The sequence below is a fragment of the Orbicella franksi genome, chromosome 6 (assembly GCF_964199315.1).
Source record: "Orbicella franksi chromosome 6, jaOrbFran1.1, whole genome shotgun sequence".
Taxonomy (NCBI): domain Eukaryota; kingdom Metazoa; phylum Cnidaria; class Anthozoa; order Scleractinia; family Merulinidae; genus Orbicella; species Orbicella franksi.
The window spans coordinates 8964156-8989311 of NC_138150.1; the positions used below are offsets into that span (position 1 = coordinate 8964156).

Here is a 25156-nt window from a genome sequence, read left to right on the forward strand (position 1 = left end):
ATCAGGGTAAACGCTTGTAATTCACAAGGTAAACATGTTCCGCAAAAATAACTTCTCCAAACTAAATTTTACTTCGTGACACGGAAAGAAAAGGAAATTAAAATGTCATGAAGTTAGAAATAATTGGCGACTTAAATGTTCCTAAGTCTTACTGAAACGATGTATTCTAGAGGAACGAAGATATCTCTTTCCGTGCTTGATTTAAATGTGATTATAAGATCACAACTACGGCGACATAATTTTGGTCAGTCAGAACACTTGTCATGAGTAACAATCCCGCCCCTTTTCTGTGGCTGTTTACGGGACAAAAACACGCACTTGGAGCGTTTGGACGATACTACAGATAGCATTTATTGTGGAAGGTAACTACGTTGGTATATTGCAAAATAGGCACAATATGCATGCTTTTTTAAGAGGTTTTCTTCATATCGTAAGTGTCGACATTTTCCAGATTTAGTTGAGTTTCTCGAATTTTTCGCCTCAATTCCAGTAGCTTTACTTCTTAGAGCGCACTTTTAAAAACATGAAAATTGAAAATTTGTGTTTCGACATACCGCGGCATTTCAAGAGCTGGTTTCCATGAAAACACCGATAACATTTGAGGCGTCCCTTTTGAAAAGAAAAATATACTGCGTCACTGACAACGAAACGTAGAGTGCCGCATCCATTCGGATCAAGGACTGTCCGGCACAGAAATGGAAAAATTATGCGTCAAATGCTTTTGCCTCTTAGCTTTATTTAGCCTCACACAGAATACTTTGAATTTCTGAAAAATTTGGCGGGGCTGTGCGGCCCGCTTCCCAAAGCACTTACCCTATTTAAGGCCAAAGTCTGCGATTTTTCTAATCTATTTATGGCCTGACCCTTAAATTAATACCCTGTTTCAGACCTGCCGTAGTTCTCTAGTTCAGAATGGTGTTAAAGGTATTGTGAATCGCTTTAGTTGCTGGTCTTATCGTTAATGATGAAAAAAGTAGCTTCTTCTAAAAAAAACATACCTAATTCAAGACTAGAGTGCAAAAACCATACCCAGTTTGAGATCAAGACCAAAATGGATACTCTACTTCTGACTAAAATGTCTTAAAAAAAACATGTCCCTCTGACGCTGGACATACCTATATAGCCGATATAAGGGAGCACCCCCCTCCCCTAGGGCAGAGTCAAAGTGAAGTATCATGAGTAAATACATTTCGAAGCGCGTTGACTGTAAGAACTGATACATGTGTAGACAACTTAAATTAATTGGCCCTTTCCCTTTTACAATAGGTTCAGTACTAAACCTCACCTGGACGAAAAAACCCGAGGCTCTGGCAACTGAGCAGATCAGTGCGGTGCAAAGCGGCGCATTAGCACACATCCCCCTCACCCCAGGACTTCTCATGCACAGGATATTAAAACCCCGGCCTTTCTCAGACTTTGAATATCTTTGCAGAAACGAAACAATATTTCTTTCTGAGAAATAGCTTCTTGTTTGATACGGATGAACTAAAGATGGAAACGTTTCCGGGGCTTTCGAGCCGGTATAGAGCTTGCAGTTCGTGAGCTCTCATGGCTTTGGTTGTCAAAATCTCACACGGTCCAATACTTACCACAGACATTCAACAGAAGTACTCGGATTGGCTAATTGCAATGATTGACTCCTTCCGTTGTCATAGTCGTTTCATACATTAAAGAAAGCGTGCTTATTGAAAATCCCAAAATGAGAATGGAAATTTTTTGCAAGTCATTGAGCCAGCCCCCAGGGGACACGTTGTTGACTTTTGACTTCGCTGCGTTTTCATGCATCTTCTCATTACAAGCACCCTTCTCTTTCGAATTCCCTGGCTGTACCTGGTACCAATGATGACATAATTCGTAAATCAGGCCTGAAGTGTCAACCTGAGCTATCATCATTGTCATTATTGCTATTATTCACCATCCAGTTGTATCACTAACTGTTTTGCCGCCGCCTGTTCCTTCGTCGCTTTGTCTGATCTCTATAAGATAGGTGAGTTTTCATTGCACGATTCTATTAGTTAGCTACAGTGTGCAGTTGATTTAGTTAACATTCGTGTGTTCGATTGCTGGGGACTTGTGTGCAGCCAGTCAGTTTCGAAACAACGTTTATACTGTATGATTGTTCTTTTCGATTCGTCGCAACTGTTATTACGTATTAGCCGTTTATTCACTGAAGCAACTTGCAAATTCAACTCGAATTCGCTCGATTGGAACATGCTGCAAATTTCCGCTTGAGTTTTGAAAAGCTATGGTGACTATGTTTTTTTACGTATAAACTGCCGAAATAATACCACTAGATTTAATAACTGCTTCATGTTCATCGTATCAACGGCCGGAGCGACAGTTGAATCCACAAGACGCGGTTCATTATTCAAATTTGCTCTACAGGTTGTGTCTTTGATAAAATAGCTCCTTCGACTGGTGTTTGATGTTGACTAAGCAGCGAGAATCTATCCGCACGTTATAAGTCACGTCTCGCAAAGGTTCTACATAATCGAGAAATTTTTACACAACAGCCGTTTGAATGCTAGTTGGATGACACAAGCTTGTCCTCGACCGCATGATCGTCTCATTGTAAAATGTTTCTACTTTCCGAAGCTACGTTTTTGCGATTCCAAAAGAAGCGATTCACATCTTGGCTATTTTACTTAATCTTTTTAAGGTTAGTTCAAACCTTCGCGGGGCTACATTGGTCGATATTTTTTTGGTCAACAAAATTAAAGTCCGCGAAGGTCAAGTTTGCACGCTAGGGGTTCTGTTATTTCATTAGCTCGCGTCTTTTCAAGTTGACACATTCCTCTGTGAAGGCGCGATATGTTTGTAAATCTTTAGAAGGCGAAAACTCGCACTCTTTTTTCGAGAGAATCCCTTCTCTTTAAATGAATTAATAGGGTATGCAGATTTGACGGTTTTCCATGAAATTTGGTCAGAACATTCACAGATAGATATGGAACAAAAGCGTGTCGGCGAATTCCCTTATTTTAAGAGTTCCTGTCCATATAAATGGAAAATAACTCGGCAAGGGTCGAAAATTCGATTTCGGTCATATTTTCATGGTAGATAGGCTAGGGCATGACAAAAACTACTGGATAGTTTTTTTGGCAAAATATCCTTTTATTTCAAAGAAATATGCAAATTACCAAATTCCGTTAAAATCGTCATTTAACGTACCATTTTATTACACAAGTTTGAGAGCCTCGCATGCAAAACCACATCATTCTTCCGTCTTTAAAACACTCAAATACTTTTGTGCAATGTTTAAATGTGTACTGGGTTGATTTTAGGGAATGTTGCGTTGTCTTTTTGGGTGCAAAATAATTAAATTTCGAAGACATGTATTTTATTCACTTAAAAGTACTTCGTGAATATAATTAATTTTCACCATGTGTGAAACCTTCAAATGGATTAAGCTTCTGGTGGTTGAATCGCAGAAGGATGGTCTACAGATTCCTGTAAAAATTTCTTTGGGCAAATGATTGTGAGCGACGCGAGAGCTTTTCAAAGTACGTCAAAAATGTAAATATTTGACCATCCGTCGTCAAATTTCAATTTACGGGTTAGACGTATATTTTAGCATGCGCCACATGACTTGACCTAGTTAAGTTGAAATAGACACAGAGCTGATAATTTCGAAATGTTCTAACCTCATTTGCTGTAAAAGGCAGGCCCAAAGCCGATTTGACGTGTTTCTCTCACCATTCGTCGCACATAAAGCAGAAGTTTGCTTTTTTTACATGACGTCCGATGTACATCGCCAACTGTCAACTTATTTAACGGTCGAATACTATGAATCTGTGACCCTCTTTCGACACATATGATCACCACTGCATCTCAGTCAAAAACGGCTAAGTCATTTGTATATAGTTGCTTGCTTTGCACTACACCAAAATATTACGTTTGATCATCATGGTTTGATGGCTTGAATCCTTGCTTGCAGCGGTTCCTTGTTCGTCACGCAATGCTGTCATCCCATTTTAAGGGGTAGGGGTAGGGTAGGCTTACTATTTCGCGTGCTCCTCGCCTCCAGGATTTCGCGCGGCCATTTTTTTCTCGCGGTTTTCTTTCGCGTCACGCACGACGGACTAAGCGAAAGAGGGACTACTCGTAGTCTACTAAAAGTACACCACGGACATTTTATGGGCCTTTTTTATCGTGTATATTTCGTTGCTGTTACTCGTTATTGTCAATAAAACGTAAATGAGTGATTATTTGCACATAAAAATGTTATTTATTAACTTCCAGGGGAGTTTAAAGCAAACCTGTGTATAGCGGTCACCCTGTATATAACGGTCACCTGGCCATTTCCCAAGGGTGACCGTTATATACAGGTTTGACTGTACGCGGAATATAAAATGACGGCGATGACTGGTATTTTAACCAAATCTCTGCATAATTTGCAAGGATGATATATTGCTCTACATCATACACGCATTTAAAAGGTTCAGAGGTTAAGTAGGCTCAAAAAATGTCATAGGTAGAGTAGTGACATATAATGCTACTCTATTCACGCAATCTGGTAACTAACGGTTCCGACCAAAAAGCCATTACTGAGCTAAGAATATTCTTTTATGGCGAGAATTGACTGTTGCTTGTAATTACGTTATCGAAATCCGAGAAACGCCGGCATCCTCTGGTTACTGTGTACTCATGTCTGAGAAATAAAAATTGTCATGTGTCAACAGAAAGTTATTTAATTGTCTGAGACACTCGTTTTGTGCCTTTGTTGTCTTTGCTGCTTTCAATCAAGAAGAAATTCTGACAGGGACGCGCAGTCTCTGTAAATTGCAACAGCCATTCAGACCAGCGGTAGAAACACATTCGTTTCTTGCAGGGCTCAGGTTTTAAAAATCAAAAAGAATATGCAATTATGTATGTGAGGACTTGAGTTGTCTTAATATTTTGGCATATAATCGTAACAGCATGAGTTCGTTTTAATTTAGGCGAAGCACTTAACTGAGTCATTTACATAACACACAGTGACACTGCAAACTGTTTACGACAGGTGTGCTATTTTAAAAGGCAAATCTTTGCTGACGTCATTGTTTACATTTTTCCTCATTAACATACGACTTTGTGCATAGAAGGCATCATGCTAGACACGATTTTATTAGAAAAACTTAAAGAGCTTGTGAAACTTAGTAAGTGGTGAAATTTTTGGCTCTTTGGCTGTAATATTCGAGGAGAAATTGGCTTTCAGAAACATCAAAATTTCTGTGTGGCAAAAGCGCTAATGAGCTCATACATTCTTTGTAAAGATTTTGAGCTTTTAAACCCTCGTCGCACAAAAAGTATTCAATACATCGCGCTCAAATTGCTTGGGACAGTTGATCGTGCTGTGCCCTTTCAATATTCAGTATTAATCTCTTTGTAGCTCTATCAGAAACTGTATCGCTTATGGTAATGAGACAAATATTGTAAACAAAGATTCGCCTATAGACGTTTTGTGTTGCGACTAAAAGGGCATAAATCAATCAGAGTTTGCGTTTTGATGTACCCTATGGCACCAATAAAGGGATAGCAACGCCAATATAGTCGAAACGTAGCACGAAAACTAAAAATCGTGAAGTTTAACATGGACAGAATCGTGATAACTTTTCCGTGACAGCGGGAAATGGTTATGATTAACATACATATTACAATGTACGTGGCAATTACATGCGTGAAAAGGCTCATTTCAATTTTGCGTAAATTGAGTCTCATTGCTGGTTGAGCGATTAATTCACCTTTCTGGATGAATAACATGGAATCATTTTCCCGTAAAGGTAAGCGGGAATAATTGCTAGTCGCGTAGAAACCGCCGGGCTGTGAAAAGTTTGAAAATTTAAAGTTCGTGAAGCAGAACACTGTACCAGAACTCTTGCTTGCATAATTATTTTAATTTTAATTTTTTTTTGTCGGCTTAGGGTCGGTCCATATAGTGAAAAACTGAGACCTCGGACTTGAAAATGTTGCCCTCGGCCTGCGGCCTCGAGCAACATTTTCAAGACCCCAGTCACAGTTTTTCACCATACGGACCTCCCAACCGGTAAATAACATGTATTTATTTTCAAATTTCCAACACACGCGAATACAAAATTTTCCTCTCTGATCGACAACTCCCATTGAAAAACTGCCAAGTCATAAAATGTGTTGGGAGACTCTGGGATGTAAAGTGAAAGCACAACTCTCCGGGTGCTTACCATTTAGCAAAAAAAATCCGGAAATTTCGGTTGAAAGTCAAATGGAACAGTAATTTTCCGGAAAATCCGTTCGGAAATTGTAGACTACCTTCAGAGGTAGTCCTCTTTTTCCGTTCGGAACGGAACGGCGGAAATTTCCTTACCATTTGGTAAATTTTCCAGTTTCCAGTCTCTCATCAGCCGAAAACAATTACGAGAAATCGAATTGTCAATGGTGAGCGCCATCTCGTTCGGTTGGTTTGTTGATTGTGGAAAAACCCTTACCATTATACAACGGTCATCCCAACCGGTTTATTCTGACAAGTGGTGAGCACCCTCCATTTCATTTAAAAGAAATAACAATTGATATTGTATTTACTCTGCTAGCTTGTTTCATATAATGCATAAGTTCTTCTTTAAAATTAATTTGTACTCGTTGATACTTTTACAACACTTGTTGTTCAACAGTATATTTTTGTTTTTAGCGTGAAAATGTTTCTTTCGATTACAGATTGTGAGGTTTCTGTTCAGAAATTGTAAATTTGTTTGTACCGCAATGGACCGCTTCGTCGTTGTCACGCTTTTCCGAGTTTTTCATTCAAACCAAAAGAAAAAGCCTCACTCGAGCTCCCAATATGCGCTGTTTCGTAAGAATCCGTTTCAAACTAATGGACTATGGGACCCCAAACTTCCCAATTTTCACAAAGAAACATATGCCAGAGGCAACGGTTGCCCTCTGGCATACATTTCGTTGTAAAAGTTGGCAAGTGTTTTTGTTTATACGAAAAACACCAAAAATTATTGATGTTGTATGATAGTTCAAATCTCCCCCCCCCCCTCCCCCAACGAGGCCCCCTGTCCATTGTTTGACACACTCCAAAACCAACAAAAGTGCTAGAAAGTATAATATTAGGAGATATATACGGGGCAGATGTCAGTGAATTTGTGTAGACAGATTTTGGATGTTCCTACTTCATTCTTTCGATCAACATTTTTGACAACAAAAGTTTGAGCGGGTATATGTTTAATTATTGATTCAACCGCACTTGATTCACTCTTCGCTCCGTTTCAAAATACTTGAAACGTTTAAAATACACACACACGCAAAACAAAACAATACAAAACAGAGGAGGTAGTAAAATGCTACTCTGACTTATCATCCAAGTCGTATGTACTTGTGGACAATTCTAGACATTGTACGCGGGCTCCATGATCTGAGAGAATAGCTGTATCCCTTAACACTGAATTGAGTTTTCATCTCTTTTGATCTCCTTCTTCTTCACTGTCACGTCTAAGACTCTATCTCGCTCAGAGATCAGCTTTTTGAAGGAGATAGAAGTATTCTGTATGTTTGCTTTAGGTTAGTTTAGGCACAACTACTTGCATGAAAAGCAGCTTTTGTTAAAGTGAACCAGCATGTTCAAATAAAGATTACTGGTTCTACGTACACGGGAAATGTTCCAATAATTTTGATGTAGATTTTACCTCTCTTTACAGCTGGTGTGACAGGTTTGACGCAAGCAAATACATAGCAACTAACAAAAAATTATTGAATTACAGTTTTCGTGATATCCAGAATAATCGAGAGTGAGGTAAATATTATCAGCCGAAACCATTCAGTGTTGCAAAGACCTTAAATCATAACTTACACTCAGTAGTTAGTCAAACAATTAAGTCTAAACACTTAGTGGAGATTTCATTCGCTGCTGAAACCGGCTATTGTCTTCCCTCGCTTTTTTCGATCAGTTTCGGCTCCAGATATTTTTGTATATTTTTTCTCGTCTTCGTCCGTGAGTTTTGACGCCTTTTCTGCGTCGGCAGTGGCCAACAATATTTTAATTTTCAGTTAAGACAGAAACTGTGACAAATAACCTCTGTAGCCATGCGCCCACTCGCTGTAAACACTCTAAACAAAAGAGATTGCGACTCCAAATGCATAATAACACGGCTTTAGTCATGAGTTATTAATGAGTATCATTGAAGCGCTTGGGACACAGTTGACATTGCAAAATCTGTGTTAGCTCGAGTTAACCAAACAGTCTTCACAAACTCTGGTAAGCTAGACCCTTTCTAAACGCTTCTCGTATTTAGAAATAGCGGGCGCGGAATTTCTTGTTTCTCAATATATTTTCCCTGAAATCAACGATGTATTCCAAGTTATATAAATCTTATGTTAATTTTACTTAGAGTCGTTCGGCCTTGTTATTAATTTTGCCTTAAATATATAGCGTTCTGATGCTTACAATCGGCCAATAGTTCTGAATTAAGCACGATTACTGAAAGGTCTCTAGGAAGTGAGACGTAGCAATTGATTTTACTTGAAAGTGAACCTTACGATAAATGTCACTTCCACGCGGCCTAAAAGCAGCTGCCTGAAATCTTGCAAGCCGGTGAACTCCTGCTGTTGCAGCTCAATGAAAGTAGAATTCGCCAAAAAGAGAAACGTTTAACAGTCCAAGTTGTCGAAACAGTTAGCTAGATCAACGCAAGAAAAACCCTTGTATTACATAGTTAGAAACTCTGTGCGATATTATAATTTATTTACAGATAACACCACGTTACCAGCAAATGCGATAACAAAATAATCGAGTAAGTGAAAGTTTGGGAGAACGAGAAATACTGTGGTGACATGGGTCCTACATAAACTATATAGACTTAATATAGATAAGAAAGTAGAATTCATTTAATAAATTGCTAAAAATGACATGTAAAGATCTATTTCAAAATCAGTCTACAAATGTGATGTTTTTTGGGGGCCTGTTGCTTTTATTATGGCTTTCATTTTTAGCTAAATGTTTCGTGTTCTATTCTATAATTGTCAAGACTTACTTTAATTAAAATGCGTTTACATGTAACCACCGTCATAGCCGAACCTAACGTAAGCTACCACTCAAATTTTCAAGGCTTTGTGGCCGCTTATGTGAGGTCAGACCACAGGGGTCCAAAATTGGGGTCTACATTTTGAGGCCTACGATTTTGCTTGTAAATGTACACTTCCAGTGTGCTTTCGCCCATCGTTCACACGGAAACGATTGAAAACTCTCATTGCTTTCACCGAAAACGCATACATATGGAAATGCTGCCCAGGGCGGAGATCTTTACAAAAGGAGTCCCATCGTATGAGCGAGAGTGGCGAAATAGGAGGTTTCCCAAAACCGTTGACCTCACTCACATCATGTGCGCACGTGCAAATGACAGTTTTGGTATTTCCTCATAGCATATCGGCGTTTTCAAGCGTTTTAATTTGGTGTGGACGGAAAAAGCGCTGCGAAACGGTAGAGTGTGCGGGGAACATTTTCGGCGAAAACGCCTCATTTCCAAAACGCATTAATGATTTAGACGGAACCGCGAGTTTCCAAAATAATTTTTTCTCCAAAATTTGAATTTGAAAAGTCACGTCCTGCCCTTACTGTATAATAAGAACTTCCGTTTTCGGTGCACAGTTTCTCCGCCTCAGTGAGGACGGTAGGCCTTACCGTAGAGTTGTGTGGACGGGCCTGTTTTTTATATTCCGAACACTAAGAATATGAGTTAAGCGAAATAATCCTTCGGTTTATCTACAGGGGACCCGAACACTATATCAGCAGTAAAAATAAATGTACTGTTATTTACCTGTGTTCCTGTGTCTTTTTGAGTCGTTTAGAAGGGCTTTGAATGAAGCAAAGGCAACTTACATTTCCGAATATCATCTCGTCTGCCGCTCTGCCGCTTTGAGATTATGACGCTCCGATTACGCTTTAAATTTCCATTATCGTCGTTAACTATTAACTCTCATCGAGGGGAGAGATTCTCAGGTTTGATAAAGGCCGCGCGTTAAAAGAGAAAAGAGACAAAAAAACCGCTTGTTGTAGCTTTTAAATACCTAACAAAATCAAAATGTATTAATAAAACATAAACCAGGCATAAACCAAGCAGAAATAAAGGCCCCTGAATCGTTACGAACAATAAAAGTTGATTGCGTGATCACTTTTGTTTCCTTGTTTAGTTTTTGCGCTAAATTTTGATCACTTCTATTAAGCGGTCGACATCTATATCCTGAGTACGACCGCTTAATACGTACAGGTTTGATTGTATTAACGAAATGTTGGCTCACATGAAAAGCTACCTTTGTTGTCTGATCCCTCTTTGTTTTGACAACAAACTAATACTGACGTAATTTCTAACTTAGTACTAGTAAAGAATCGATGAAGAAGCCATAGCTTAATACAACAAATGTACTAAAAACACGGACCACATAGAACACAAAATTTACTAAAATAAAATTTCGAGATCAAAATTATCAAAACGGAGATGCCGTCGAGTGACAACTCCTAAGTAACAAATTTTAAAACTCCCGATGATTAAATACTCACACCTCAGCGTGGTTACTTAGACATACAGCTACAATCCGGCTTATGAGTTAAAAAGTTATATTTTGCTTGCGTTTTAATCGGTTCTGATTAATCGGTTCATATGAACAACAATTCAAATTGTGCTAAAAGCGAAATTTGCACACACACACCTCCCATGAAAATGGGGCAGGTAAAAATACAATTGGCCAGAAATTGATGGCTGGCGACAGAGAAATTCAAATTTTCTTTTGTTTCTTTTATGTGTAAGCTATTTACACAGATAGCTAGTCTGTCTGCCCTTTTAATCCGAACACGTCAGTCATGTCATATGAAGCGTCAAAGTACATTTCCCGTCTCTAGGTCAAAGCCACTCAAAGCCGGCCAGCAACTGAAGCAGCTTGCTAATTGATCACTCAGTCCCTTTCATTGGTTGAGTTTCAAGAAATTCATCGAAGGATAAGGAAAAGAAGCACGACTCAATTCATTACATGTAGTACTAGTAAGTGGACCGAGTGGAGTACAATTTTCAGGGAGTAATCGCGCGAGTTATTTCAAAATCGGATTATAACATAACTAAAGCAAAGCGCGCGCTCTGATTGGTTAATTTAGCGTCTACTATTTGCCCATGGGTGTACGCTGCTGACGTGTGTGCTAATGTTTACAAAGCAAATCTTTTGACAGACATTGTTTCCAAAGTAATGGCCGACGTCCTTCTGCCAGAAATGCGAAACTGTCTTCACAGTTGTCTGAAGATGAAACTTTATCGAGTTACTGGTGTGCAGTCGGTTGTCATGAATGAATTTTCGCGCGCTTGTTTTCTCTTGTCATGTAAGACTACACGAACACTTTTTTGTGATGTAGCTCAATAAAAGGACTTCTGTTGTTCCAATGTCTCAATGTTATGTTATAAAACAAATGGTAAACGCCATAGCGTACACTATTGCGTCATGGATGCACTTGGGAGGTTTGCTAAGCACTCAAGAAGTTAGAGTCGCACTCGGCTATCGTCTCGTGCGACTCTTACGCTTCTTTCGTGCTTAGCAACCTCCCGCGTGCATCCATAACTCAATAGTGCACGCTATGGCGTTTACCATTTGTTAACGAGCGCGCAGCCCGAAGCCGATTTGAAATTACGAGCACGGTTGCTCTCTGAATGGTATATTAAAACACGAGGTCCAATTACTTACTAATCGTATCAGAATGAGAATTTCAGTATGAGAATTTCTTTTGAGCGAAATAGTCAGTAGGGCTTTCCATAAGTTTTAACTGTTGAAAACATTGAAAGGTCACTGAAACGAAACTTTCGTATCCTTTTTTATTCGCCTAATCTATAGTTTCAAACGTGATTATCCTGGTGAACTATATTTTTGTCAAATCGCAACGAAAAGTGCTTTTTTTAACTGCTGAAATCGAGCTTTTGGACTCTGTATATAGTAACCGAGTCTGGAGGCCTTGTGACCTCACTATATAGGCAGGAAGAGCGGTAGATTCTCTCTTGTTTCCACTTGATTTATTCAAGTGTATGATTCGTATTGTCGTGTTGTCGTAACTACACATTATAGACGTTAGAGGGAGCCAAAGAGTTTAGATTCACCAAAATAAATGCGACAGATTGGAACAGTTTAGTGCACGTAGTTAAGGCTTGCGAATGGCGCAATCAGCAACCAGATACATGCAATTGATGCCCACATGATCGCGGCAGGTTTCTTTCACAGGTCACAGGTCACCAAAAAATATGCCAAAACGTCATAAAACAGATGCATACAAGTGCGTCCCAAGTGCAACTATAAGAGCTCTTTCTTGAAAAAAAAAAGCGCGTAGGGGAAATCAGTTGTAGCACTGAAATAAAAAAAAAAAAAACTGATTCAAAGAAAGCCAAGACTTATAACTGTTGAAAACATAAATTGTTTTTAGCCTTTCAATATAATATGAAAACGAAAGAGGCTTACACTAATCCGTGAATTATACATTTACTTACGCGTGATTTGTGAACCAACGACTTTTTCGGGAATAATTGTTCACTTTTTTTGGAGATTTTAGCGTCATTAAAGCTCGTAAACTACACCAAACTAGATGTAAAACCTGTCCATTCCACGCGACTGAGAACTAACCACAGCGACAGTGAACCAGGAGGACCTAGAATCTAGTCTGTCACGATGTGTCACACATGCAAACGGCATTTCGATGCATCAAAATGGAGGGTTCTGTATGTTTTGCGAAACGTGGATAGAATTTGTATTTTTATGTAACTCATGATTTAGCCTTTGCATTTTTACGTGAAAAGTGATTTTTTCTGTTAACGTGAAGCTGCTTTCGAATTTTTTGTGATGCGTGAAAAGGCCGATTACTTATGCGTGAAATTGTTTTCAGCCGGAGTAGGTATAGGGGACCCTCTTGTTTCTGTTTAGTACATACTCGTTGTAGAGATTTAAAAATATATATATATATCTAGAGAAATAAAACAGTTCAATTCGCTATCATAATGAATTATCTTATTACGATAAAATATATTAACACTATATGTTTGAAAGCTATATTTCAACCCATTTCGTATATATACCACCCCTAGAAATTTTTTCATTAAAATTATAGAGTAAAACATTTTTAGTTAGGGTTTGTTGCATGGAAACATCGATAAACCTCTCGGGAATCTCAGTAATTGTTACATCGCGAAATTTACTGAGTGTTTTGATTGTGACCTGTGACCTGTAACCTGTGACCTGTAACCTGTGACCTGTGACCTGTGACCTGTAAAAGAAACCTGCCGCATGATCGCGCCGATTACGTGACAAATAGGTCCCTCGTGAAAATAGAAGTATTTAAAGCGAAGGACGTCTAATATATCGCAGTCACCTAAAAAGGTTGCAAATGTCCCCAAAATTCAAGAGTTTCTGAAAGTTGTGCGAAGTCAAGCTCACCCAAGAATGAAGGTAAACGACCAAACTCGATCTCTTGGCTCTGCCAGGTTTTCTCTGACAATGAAAATCGAAACATGTGGGTTTACTCTCAGTAAGCTACTATGCTCCTAGGATGTTATGAAAGGAATGTGAGCGAATAGATTTTTCTTCCGAAATATTCTTCGCATAATCACCTCCAAAGTTGTCTACATTCTGGAAAACTGTGATGAATTACAAAACTTTTCACGGGAACATCCGAAGTAGAAGCGTTGCTGAAAATTATATGCCTTGTGCAAGCCAAATGAAGCAGGAGTTTACTGTCTTCACTTGCTTATACGCGTCTGTCGTCATCAAGACTGATCGAGGCTACAGATTGTGTTGCTCGGAATCGATCGATTTTATTGGAGTATGAAATGACAAAACCTGAGTAAGGTGACAAACTTCACTGGAGTACTTCTGCTTATAGCCTGAAATATCAGTCATCTCCCGCCCTCAGATCAGCCTAATGGACTTTTTTACTTTTACTTTTTTTGTTTATTTTAGGATCATAATTGATGTACAACGCGTCAGAACCTTATCGTGATTAGTATTCACCTAAATTTTTTTTTTTTAAATATTTGTTTAGTACTGAGATTATGGAATAAAGATTTTATACTAAAGTCAGGTTTTACAAGTTTTGTATTTGCATATTTTTCTTCTGTTTTTTTTTTTCTAAAATCAATTTGGGAGCTGTCGTGACTAAACCTGTTGTTTTTTATTTTGCATTTCAGCGACCGACATTTCAAATTTTCCTTTAATTTTGTAGTAAATCAAAACTTTCTTGATGGCAAAATTAGAATTAGGCTTTTCACGTTCTTTGCTAGTCCACTGATTGGTACTTTAGTTGTTAAGTTGTAAGTTGTGATGTTTTAAAGCATTCTTCTTTCTTGGCTTAAGCTATGCCTTCCGACGGCGTAAAACGGAGGAAACATAACGTATTCATTATGGCTTAAACGCAGCATAGCTGAAAAAGAACTTCTTCTTCTTGTTTCAACAAACTCACTTTTGAGCTCCGAACAAACTAACGTTGTTTTCCTATTTATGTTTTGCCAGCTTAGAAATTGCTACCAGGGAGAAAAGAGAATAACTATGGCCGGTTTTCGCCTCAAGTTCATTTCACCTCGACTCATCAGAAGTACCAAATTCCTATTAATACTATTTTTTGGGATAATAATATTTTTCACCAATCTTTACTTTCTGAAACTTTCTAAACCAACGGAAACAATAATGCCAACAACAAAGTGGGAAAATAAAGAAGAGAAGGAAGCTACCTTCCAGTTGATTTTCAAAACGACCTCAACTATCCAAAGGAAGAATTCAACGACAACGACAATCTCTCCAAAGACATTAGCAAGTCGCCTCACTTTAAACTCTAGTTTCCCTGAGAATCAAAATACATTTTGTGCAAATAGAATACATGTAATGGCTGGTGCGACAGTCCTCTTGAAAGACATCACAATAAAACCAAAGCTGGGCCGCGCTAAAGTCCTTGAAGTCAAATTGGATCGCCCAAATGAAGAGGATGAATTTTTCAAGTTACAAAAAGGCTTCTTCACATTGTACTGCGGTGGTGATGTGAGCAAAGTGCAGGAGAAATTAAATGAAGCCAGAAAGTACAATGCGTTAATCGGTTGGATCGCTTCCCTTGAAGTTGCAAATCCTTCGCTAGTTTCGCTTCTTCGAATGAATCAGTCATTTCAGGCTGGCCATTACTTGGCAATTCAAAGGGCCGAGTATGCCAATGTTTACTGGACAATTATTGATCTGTTGGACATCTTTATTACGACACAACGCTTGGGAATTGAACCAGAGAAGCTTAGCATCGTTCTAATGGATGCTCATCCTGCTACTCCATTGGACCCCTTCTGGAGTGTCTTGTTCCAGAGGCTGATAAAGCTCGGCGTCGATCGCGTTTTTACAGGATCAGACAACGTTGTGTTTGAAAACATGGTCTGGAGATATCCACGGGTGAATTGCCCTTTATTAGATAAGAATCTTAAGTCTCTTGATCATATAAAACCTTTCAGGGAGTTTGTGCTGAAGAGGTTTGGCATTCCATCGAAATCGCCCTTGCGAAACTGTAGTCAGCCGCACAAACTAAACGTTCTAGTAAGCTTCAGAAGAGATTACCAGAGCCATCCGAGGAATTTAGATGGTACAGTTGACAGAAAAATTGCCAATGAGAAAGATGTAATAAGTGAAATGGAGAAAAACTTTTCTTCGCAACTGAACATAACCAGTGCCCAGTTAGATGCATTCCCATTGAAACGTCAGCTGGAACTTGTTGCATCTGCCGACATTTTCTTCGGAATGCATGGATCTGCTCACGGATTTCCCATTTTTATGGCGCCAGGCGGAGCGGTAGTTGAAATATTCAATTCTAATTCTGGTAATTGGCACATGGAGAAAATATCTACGCTTTCAGGGCATTCTCACATTACTTGGACAACTACAGATAGCAACGCTTATAACTCAAAAACAAGATCGACAACAATTCGTGCGGGAATACCCACGATGCTGTTAAAAAAGGCAATTGTCAAAATTTGTGAAGAGAAACATTGAAGGAGTTATATCTCGATTAATTTAGCGTAAACGGTCCTATGCCTCATGCAACCTGTACATTCACATTCTTTGTGGAGAAAGTTGGTTTAGTCAAGAGAGCAGAGCATCCTCCCGTGGGCTGGTTCATCATCTTAGATGTTTTCCCATAAAAAAAAGAAAGAAAACGTGGCGCATTTGGTCATACTGTTCACGATTTTCAAGAAGTACTAGGAAGTGAAGAAAGGCGCTACCTTCTTCAAAAGATATTCTGCATTCATTCATATGCAGACGCCTGTCCATTTTTTTCGACTGTCTGTTTTTCAGGTTTGGTTGTGCTTGGCATTCGTTTGCATTGCACTCGTTTGACTGTTTGTTTCTCGGCCCTTCATTCGGTTTTGTTGTTTGATTTTGGTGCCGTTATCTGTTTCATATTCATACTCATCAAGAGATTATAATCCTCTTGTACTCGTATAAACCTAGGGAGTGCCGAGCTACTTTGCTTTAATATCGGGAAAGGCATCCCCACAACGATGGACATTTTTCCTTCGTTTAACAGATTTAAACAGATGCATTCATAATGCATTTCACTTGACTGTCTATTCGTATTATTACATGTACCATACAATTCTGGGCATAAGACCTTGGTCTATATTTGGATATAACGAAAACACTCAAACCTTATTACTACTCATGAATTAAATGCCTGTAACGAACCTTAGCTAGTTATATAATCTTGCAATTAGGTAGGTTTTATAATAAATTAAATAAAGTGTGGTTTTGACTTTAGTTTCGAAAAGTAATTGGTTTTGCATTACTGCGTTAAGCAATAGCTCACTTTCGACATATTAAAATGCAGCTTGATAGTGTGGCCTAGAGGACACAAACAAAAGAAATGAATAAACATATCATTTAGTTCCCTTTGTTTGTGTCCTCTAGACCTCTTTGCCAAGCTAAATTTTAATATATCGAAAACAGTCTATTGGCTAGAAAACTCGCGCCACTTTTTCATCCGAGCAGAAGTAAAGCAAAAGCGGAAGGTGACTAATTGCTCGCATACGTTTTCTGGTGCTTCGCGTTAGCTACATGTGTTTACACCGAGTTTTGATTGGTTCATTTGATTGTCTGTGTCCATGTCCTTTGTGATTGGCTAGAGTGATAACTTTGGTTTTTGTTTTCTGACGCACAATTGAAACTGAAGCGCTCTTGTAAGAGATATAAGCCTTGCGCTGATTTGAAAACAAGTCAGTGAAGACCAGCGGTCGTTTTCTCTTGGTTCATAATTTAAGAAATCACCGTATAACCAATTGCAAACGTCACGTGCTGTTCTCTTTTGCTTCGTTGTGCACTTTGGTGACGTCACTACTCGCCAAAGACCCAGAATACTTTGACTAATAGGTAGGATGTCCTGACACCTGTGTCGTCCCAACAACCGCCTGTCCCTCGCCTGTCTCTCTTAGCCCGCGGGCGCCTTGGCACATGTAAGCAGAGTTTAACTAACAAACTTTAAATAAAAATTGAAGCTCTGGTGCTGCAATCAAGCGGTTTTGGTTAGAGCTCAGCCAGTGGACATTTCGGGGATAAAATGAGTTGACTAGTGCAAATCTTTGTCCAAGTATCTAGCCAATCAAATGAAATGTTTCCAGAGCTGTATCTTTTTCGCACCAAGACCCTGCCGGCTAAGAGGAACATGAGCACTGAGGAACAGGGGGCTCTTGGAACGAGAAATATCCCTGACCCGTACCCCGTCTATTGCATTTTTTCAACCAGAGACGACTGGGTACAATTGAGGGAAAATCTTACTGTTACAGGGTTGAAGGCTGTCATACAATCCTCGTGAATCTAGGGGCATATAGCTGAGAGGAGGGCGAAGTAATCCCGGCAAAAATTATAGCGGCAAGCGTTTTGAAGAACGGTGGGTTCTTCCCAACGTTATTGGAAACTTTGTAGTCAGGTAGTTTTTGCTGGGATTACGTGATCATCCCACACTACCTTACTGCCTCTGGGTCCGAGGACACAGAGAAACGCGACAAAATTGTAACGTATTCTTTCCTGACGAGATTTAAATTTTAAATTCTGTTTGGGGAATTCTGCCCAAATTTATGAATAAATTTGCGCGATCCACACGGGTATGTATTCCAGTGACTCCCGATCGCCGGATATGGCAAAAAATCCTCGTGTTTCATAAAATGAATTCGAAGTGTGCAAAGTTTATCGCCACGTACACAAGCAGCAATTGGTGCATTTCGCTCAAACTTAACAAGAAAGATCATTGTTACTTTGGGAAATGGAAAAACGATGGCAAAGATCTTCAGTGGATTTTCTACACTCCAGAGAGAGAATTAAAGGACAAGAATAAGGGAGAATAATCGTGTTTTAAAAATATTTTAGGGAATTCCTGATAAACTCTGATAAGTTTGCGCGAAATGAAGTTGAGCCAGATTTTTCGAGTTCCTTGTCGCCTAGTTTTAATCTAAGTCAAACCAAAATAACCCACTAGGGCGGGCTACAACGCAGCCTTTAATTATTGAAGACTTCAGCAAAATATGACTAACATTAAATACCATAAATGATAAATAACTGAAACTAAGCTATATATGAAATCCTAGCACAAAAAAATAAAAATAAATCAGATATTACACCGGGCTGTCGGCAAACATAAAGGAAAGAAGACCCAAGGGAGCGTGTGAAGAAAAAACGAATGCTTGGCCTGCAAACTGCTTGCCAATGCTATGTAAAGCATGATATGGGAACTAACCTAAATGAGACAGGCTACAAGTTATACCACTGTTGCTTCCCTTCTCACGAGCCATACAGGATTAGAATTTCACTATGGAGTGGTATCGTCGGTACATTTCGCTGACCCCGATCGATGGACTACTCCTGGGGGACTACCCCGATGGACCTAGTCCATGGACTACGTAAATGGACCACCGTCCTTGGACCAGGTCCATCTGGGCAATAGCCAACACGTTTTTGACGCGCAGACATTTATGCTCAGTAACGCACAAAAAATATATAAAAATTATAAATTTAAATATTAAATGAAGATTTAAATGTAGAGGATAAAATGACATTGCTGTAAAATATATACGTCGTTGATCTGGATAATAAATAAACGAATAAACAAATACATAAATGAAAGGTAAGAATAGTAGAAATAAAATGCATGCAAAAAGTTAGGCATTAACAGTCAGTCATAACAGACACGAGTTTTGAAGTTGTCTATTGCACAGGCATTCATAGCATCAGCATGCATCAGCTGGAAGCATGTTCAAAAAAGGTGTTCCTTAAAATAAAACTGGAAATTCCCTGATTGTCACTACGCAGGTTGTAACCCACACAAATATGATCGGTAGTCCATCGAAGCTGAAACCATGCGCGGTCCAAAGTTTAGGTTCAGCGTTGATGAATGTACGGTCAATGGCGGGGTAAACCTCCGAATGTCACGCAGGTTGTAACGTCCCTATGAAACCACAAAAATATGATCGGTAGTCCATGGACTAGGGGTCAGCGAAATGTACCGACCCCTATTTGGTAAAACAGCCGCGATCCGAGTCATGCCATGATCCGATCTACACCTCCAGCAACTTCTGCAATATTACCCATCTTTCTCTTCAAAACTCCTAAGTGCATCCATAAACTCGATAGACACATGTAAACCATAACCTAATATTAAATGAAAACTCCGTAATTTAGCGTTGCTAAAACCCATGACGTTCGAGTACAAACGCATTGTTTTTGTCGACCGTCATGGGGCTGTCACGGGTCTGTTAAGTGACTATGAAATAAATCTAGATAACTGCTGTATATCTTCCCGTGACGAACGCTTGACGAGTTCCCTGCCACTTAACTCAAAATTACCAGTTATCTAACGGCGACGGCAGAACGGGAAATTCCCAAATTTAACAAAAGCCATTAGCTTTACCTTGTTCAGTCACCGCGTAAACAGTCTTCACGCCTCAGGACTCAAGATAACGTAAGTACACTCTTTTTTCCCAACAGTGTAAGATTTCTTTTTATAAGAATATCGAGACTGAAAGTTATGAAATTTTAAGAGCATTTTAAGAATAAATCCGAGGCTGAGATTTTGAAAAGAATAGAATTTTGTGTGTTGAAACTTTAGTAAATACAATAAATTATATGTGATTCTAAGTGTTCCAATGGGGCGATATGGAAGATAAGTAAGAGAAAGAGTAAGAGACTTTATGTTATGAGGGTGACACGTCACTGTAACTAACATTACTGATGAACTTGTGGCCCTCTAAAGAATGCAAAAATACAAATATTAAAAACTACATTAGCTATATATATTATTTACAATAGAAATAAAAATATTTCTGGAATTTGATAACGGGACAAATCGATTTTAAACGAAGAGCATACAAACATCCATCTATTGTCACTAATTTATATCAAACGATCCTTTTGTCTTCTGAGAATTTAGCACTATTTTCCATAATTCAGCCTTAAAGGATTTCAAAGACTTCTTTGTCTTTAGTGATGGAGGCAAATTGTTTCAGTCCTTTACAGTTCTTACGGCAAAGGTGCGTCCTCCCTCCGAGATGTTTCTGTGAAGGGGGCGCAATAAATTTACATTAACATTTCTCGTGATTCTTGAGTGAGCATCGGAGTTTTTTCTTAGAGATGCGTTTAAATAGTCGGGTAGAGTACCGTTTATCCGTTTATAGGCCAGTTCATATCGCTTTATATACGCTTCATTACAAAAGGGGATCCAGCTTAGGTTGTTAAACAATGTTACTGTTCGACTAATGCGTTGTTCTTCAAGAATAATACGTGCGGCCCGTTTCTGCATACGGAGAACTCTCTCGCGTGCCTCTTTGTTGCACGATGTCCACACTGAGCTTGCATACATCAAAAGTGGTTTTATTACTGCGTGGTTTTATTACTGCGTTAAGATGGAAGACAGGGAATTTTCGCTTACAAATCGATACTCGAGATGTAAACCTTTAGAAGAGAAAACCTAACCACGCTTGAGTTTGAGGCTAGTGTAAAATTTGAAACGCCTAACAGCTCAGAATGTTTCCAAAAGGTGATAATTAGTGCACAAATATATTGCAGCGAACTGAAGGTAGAATCAGTGATTCAGGAACGGGCTGGTGAATAAAGTAACACTTTTACCCAAAAATGGATACCTTGTTTAAGGACCTTTAAGAAATGTAAAATCAGCACATGCCTCGTATACTTGACTTCATCTAATCATGAATGGGATCAATTTGAGTAAAAATTCCATTTTCTATTTCAAATTCCCCGACTTTAATCTGTAAATAATTTGTATAAACATAGCCTCTTGCTACAAATTACTGATACCCTTTAAAAAACGCACTCGAGCTAGAGTGCAAAGAGTAAACTTTTTCAGACCAAAATGAGAAAAGTGTTATACCTTTTTTAGCCGAGGCTTTGGGAATATTTGTTTGTTTGTTTTGCAACTTTTCGATACGATTGCATCCTTGTTCCGCCCGCAGTAATAGCGAGAGAGAAACCTGGCTGTCCTAACGAAACGACACGATAAAAGCATTTTTCTTCGCAGCTAACAAAAACAAAGACAGTGCTAAAGTTGCTCTGGCTTCTTCTAATGCTTGACTCGATAATTCTGGGTTCAAATTGACGAGGATCAGCAGTTTACAGTTTTTACACAGTTTTTTTTTTTTCATATGTTTACTTTTTTTTATTCTTGAGGTGATTTTAAGTGCGTGGGATGTAGATAGAAGACGCGATGTCTTCTTTTTGTTCTTCTCGTTACTCCAACACATTCCATTTCACATTAATGGCCATTTTCGTGACGCAAAAGGTTCCTATTGCGACAGAATAGCCCATTTACAACACCCTTAATTTTAGATTTATTGGTTTATGACTAATGTACAATTCCGACAGCCCGTATGTTTTTCATCGAACTGTAATCAGCATGTTAAGCTAAGATTTAAGTTTTTGGCGAGTGTAATCAAATTTTTGGAAAATTTAAGGTGGCTATGAACCTGTTCTGACAATCTTTATCGATTCTGGCAGTGAAATTAGTTTGCACGTAAATAGTGTTTTTCTTAATCTTTTTCGCAAGACCTGAAATCTTGGGCAAACGGAATCGTAAGTAGACGTAAAGACTTGCCGGCAATGACTTGCCTTCACTTTGATCGAGATCAATATTTACAGGCAAGTCCACTTAGGATTTTCTCCCTTTGGCCACCCATGGGCAGACAACACAAGTTGATCGCACGTCATTGATTCATTACAGGTCGACCGCCCGACATTGCAACTAGCTTGCACACTGGCAAATAAACGTGATTTCAAGTCCGTTTACCTACTCAACGCAAGTCTGTAGTCAAGTTCAACTTTCAAATACTTGTGACAACCTTCGCCTACGTTTAGCCAGGCGTTGCTCTCCTGTAGCATGTTATAATTTTCTGATAGTAATACATTAAACATGCTGAAATTTCTTTAATTGTTATAAATGTTGTAACTGCTTTAAACGTACTTTGCTCTGTTACTTATATAACATAAGAAGATGTCAGTACACAGTCAGTGATAACCTGAAGAACACCATGCCAGCTAGGCCTGAAGACCTAGCGGAATTTTGTTAGGAGTAAAGATGGGTGTTGATCTGTCGACTATACCAACTCTCCAAAGAAGCTCGGGGACTTTTCCATGACAGTATACATCATTTGGCATTGATCTCAAATAAAATGGTCAGACAGAAAATTCCCCAAGCTCTACTCCCTAAAGTTTTAGTGGGGTTGTATGGTTCGAACCTTAACCTATTTCAGACCAAAAATTTAATCTGTACTTCTACAATTCTTCATTCGCTATTTCGGACCTGGGCCAAAAATAAGAATACTCCATTTCAGACCTCTAAAATCATAGTTGTAATAGCTCTAATATATGACCGCTGCTAGCCAGAAAAGGCTCAATCTGGGTAAACACAATTTTAGAAGGGCTACAAAGTTGCTAATGTTGATAGGGAAAATAACTTGACTACTTGTAAACAAGCCCATGGTGAAAAACATACCCTGTTTGAGACCAATATGGTCAAAATCTATACTTTTTGAGACATAAACAGCTCAAAAACCATATACCCTTTGGGGCTACTCATACCTTTATAGCCCATGGAAGGGAGTATACTCTCCTCGCCTACAACACATGAAAACGCAGTTTCTCTGCCAGGTAAATTATCACGCGAAATTTTACTCGTCACATTTCCTAATTCCTTATTCTTTTGAATGTTTATTTTCCATAATTATAAAGTATACATTGAATAGTGCTACATACAAAATTGCTTTAGGAGGAAGACTAAAGAAACCCTTACAGGCTTTTAGTAGTCTTCCTTTACGTTGCTTACATTCTAAATAAAAACCATATATTCATTCAGAAGGTATTAGTGAAATCAGCATTTTGCCGGGGATAAATTACAATATAACCAGTAGATCTCATATGTGTAATTACATTAATAAATTTTAATTGTATTTCTATTGAGCTATAACTAGTTTATAATGGATGAACTGTTTTAATCCCCTATTGAATATTTTTATAGGTGATAAATGTTTGATATCTAACGGTAGTCTATCCCAGATTTCAATTATCTTGTTTCTTGTAGAGAATTTACCATAATTGGTTCGGCTAAAAATCTTACGTAGATGCTTTGACTCTCTAGTATTATGTTAACGGACTCGTGCATCTATACAAAAGTCAATAAAACAGAATGGAAGTAAAAAGACTGAAACTGAAGGAACCAATAACAAAATCATTTATTTGAAAAACCAATATTTAAAAGGCCTAAACGAGTAAAAAGCGGAAGAGATGGTGCAGAGTATGATGAGAAAGTTATAATTCTTAATATCTTCTTTTGTAGTTTAAACAATTTATCTAACTTTGTCGGATAGTTATTAGCCCAAACAATATTCCCGAAATGCAGGTACAGATAAATTAAGCCGTTGCATAACATTATTAAAAGCGATTGATCGTCATAAAAACAAATTCTACGAAGAAGTCCGGTTGTTCTTATAATCTTTTTAGTGACGTGTTCAATATGATTCTTCCATGTTAAGTGTTGATCTATTTCAATTCCGAAGAAGTTACTCTCTTCCACTCTCTGCAAATCATTGCCACTTAAACTGAACATGTAACTGTCTCTTTAACCGTTTTTTGTGGGATTTGAAAATGATGAAATTTGATTTTTTTTTTGTATTAAGAGTCAATTGATTTTGTGTTAGTTTATCCATTTTTGGCGCTAAAAGCTTCTTAGCGGTGGATTAAGGCTGTAAAATCACAAGCAACGAAAACAAGTCAACATGGGCGAGTTTAAAGGAAACTTTTGTTGACAATTTTGTACAATTTAAAGCGACAGCAGTAGTATTTTCTATGCAATCTCTTATACAGCGAAGGTCGTGACTAACTAGCTATTCACCACGCTTCGCATACTTAACCAGGGTTTTAAAAACTCTTACACTGTACGTCACTATTATGACGCTCACATATTGAGCTTGGCCTACCACCGCGTCACGGCAGACTTACATAACGCGTGACGCTCTCATGAATAACTACGCACTTTCTCAAGGCATGAGTTTGGGACGCCATTGATGTAAACAGCGGAAACCATGCAGACTTATGATTACCGTAATGATTCGATTTAACGCTCGGGACGCTTACCATAGTATACTTTTGTTACCCCAAGGGAGGGCGCCTATTCGGGACAGGGCGCTTATTTCTTTTTTTTGAGAAACAACCGAATGTTTAAAACAAACTTTTAATACGGTATTTATTAAAAAAAGAACAATAACAGAAACTGAAACAGTAAAAAATATACGGCGAATGTTCAGTTAAGGCGAGGGAATTTTAATCTATTTCGACGCGAAAAGCTTTGACAGTGTCACTTACGGTACATCGATACGTAAATAATAGCTTTCTGGTGGGGCATCTTCGACGGCCGACCCGGTGATGGCGTCGAAAGGATCCTTGTCGCCTGAATTGCTCACTGGCTTGTTGAGCAATCTTGAACCGTTCTAGCTCTGCATGGCAAGGCTGTTTTTCCTTGAAGCAGTGAATAATATTAGAATGGGGGCACTTATTGGAATAGGGGCGCTTATGAATAAAAACACGTTCGAAGGGGGGCGCTTATTCGAAAGGGGGCGCTTATTGGAAGGAGGGTGCTAAATCGAATCATTACGGCAGTTACAATCCCTCCCAG

General features: G+C 38.7%; 1 protein-coding gene across 2 annotated transcripts in view; it reads left to right on the forward strand.

Annotated features, from left to right (window-relative positions):
* Positions 1–16749, forward strand: part of LOC145489131 (EGF domain-specific O-linked N-acetylglucosamine transferase-like) — a 17175-nt gene extending 426 nt beyond the window's left edge. Inside the window, exons 1-2 of one of the 2 annotated variants that reach the window (XM_081468041.1) lie at positions 1–5759; positions 14476–16749. The exon at positions 1–5759 is cut by the window's left edge and continues 426 nt beyond it. In XM_081468041.1, the coding sequence (XP_081324167.1) occupies positions 14512–15984 (1473 nt within the window). In that variant the 5' untranslated portion in view covers positions 1–5759; positions 14476–14511 and the 3' untranslated portion in view covers positions 15985–16749. The remainder of the gene's footprint in view (positions 5760–14475) is intronic. The other variant, XM_081468042.1, reaches the window with a different exon arrangement.
* Positions 16750–25156: the final 8407 nt, after the last annotated feature.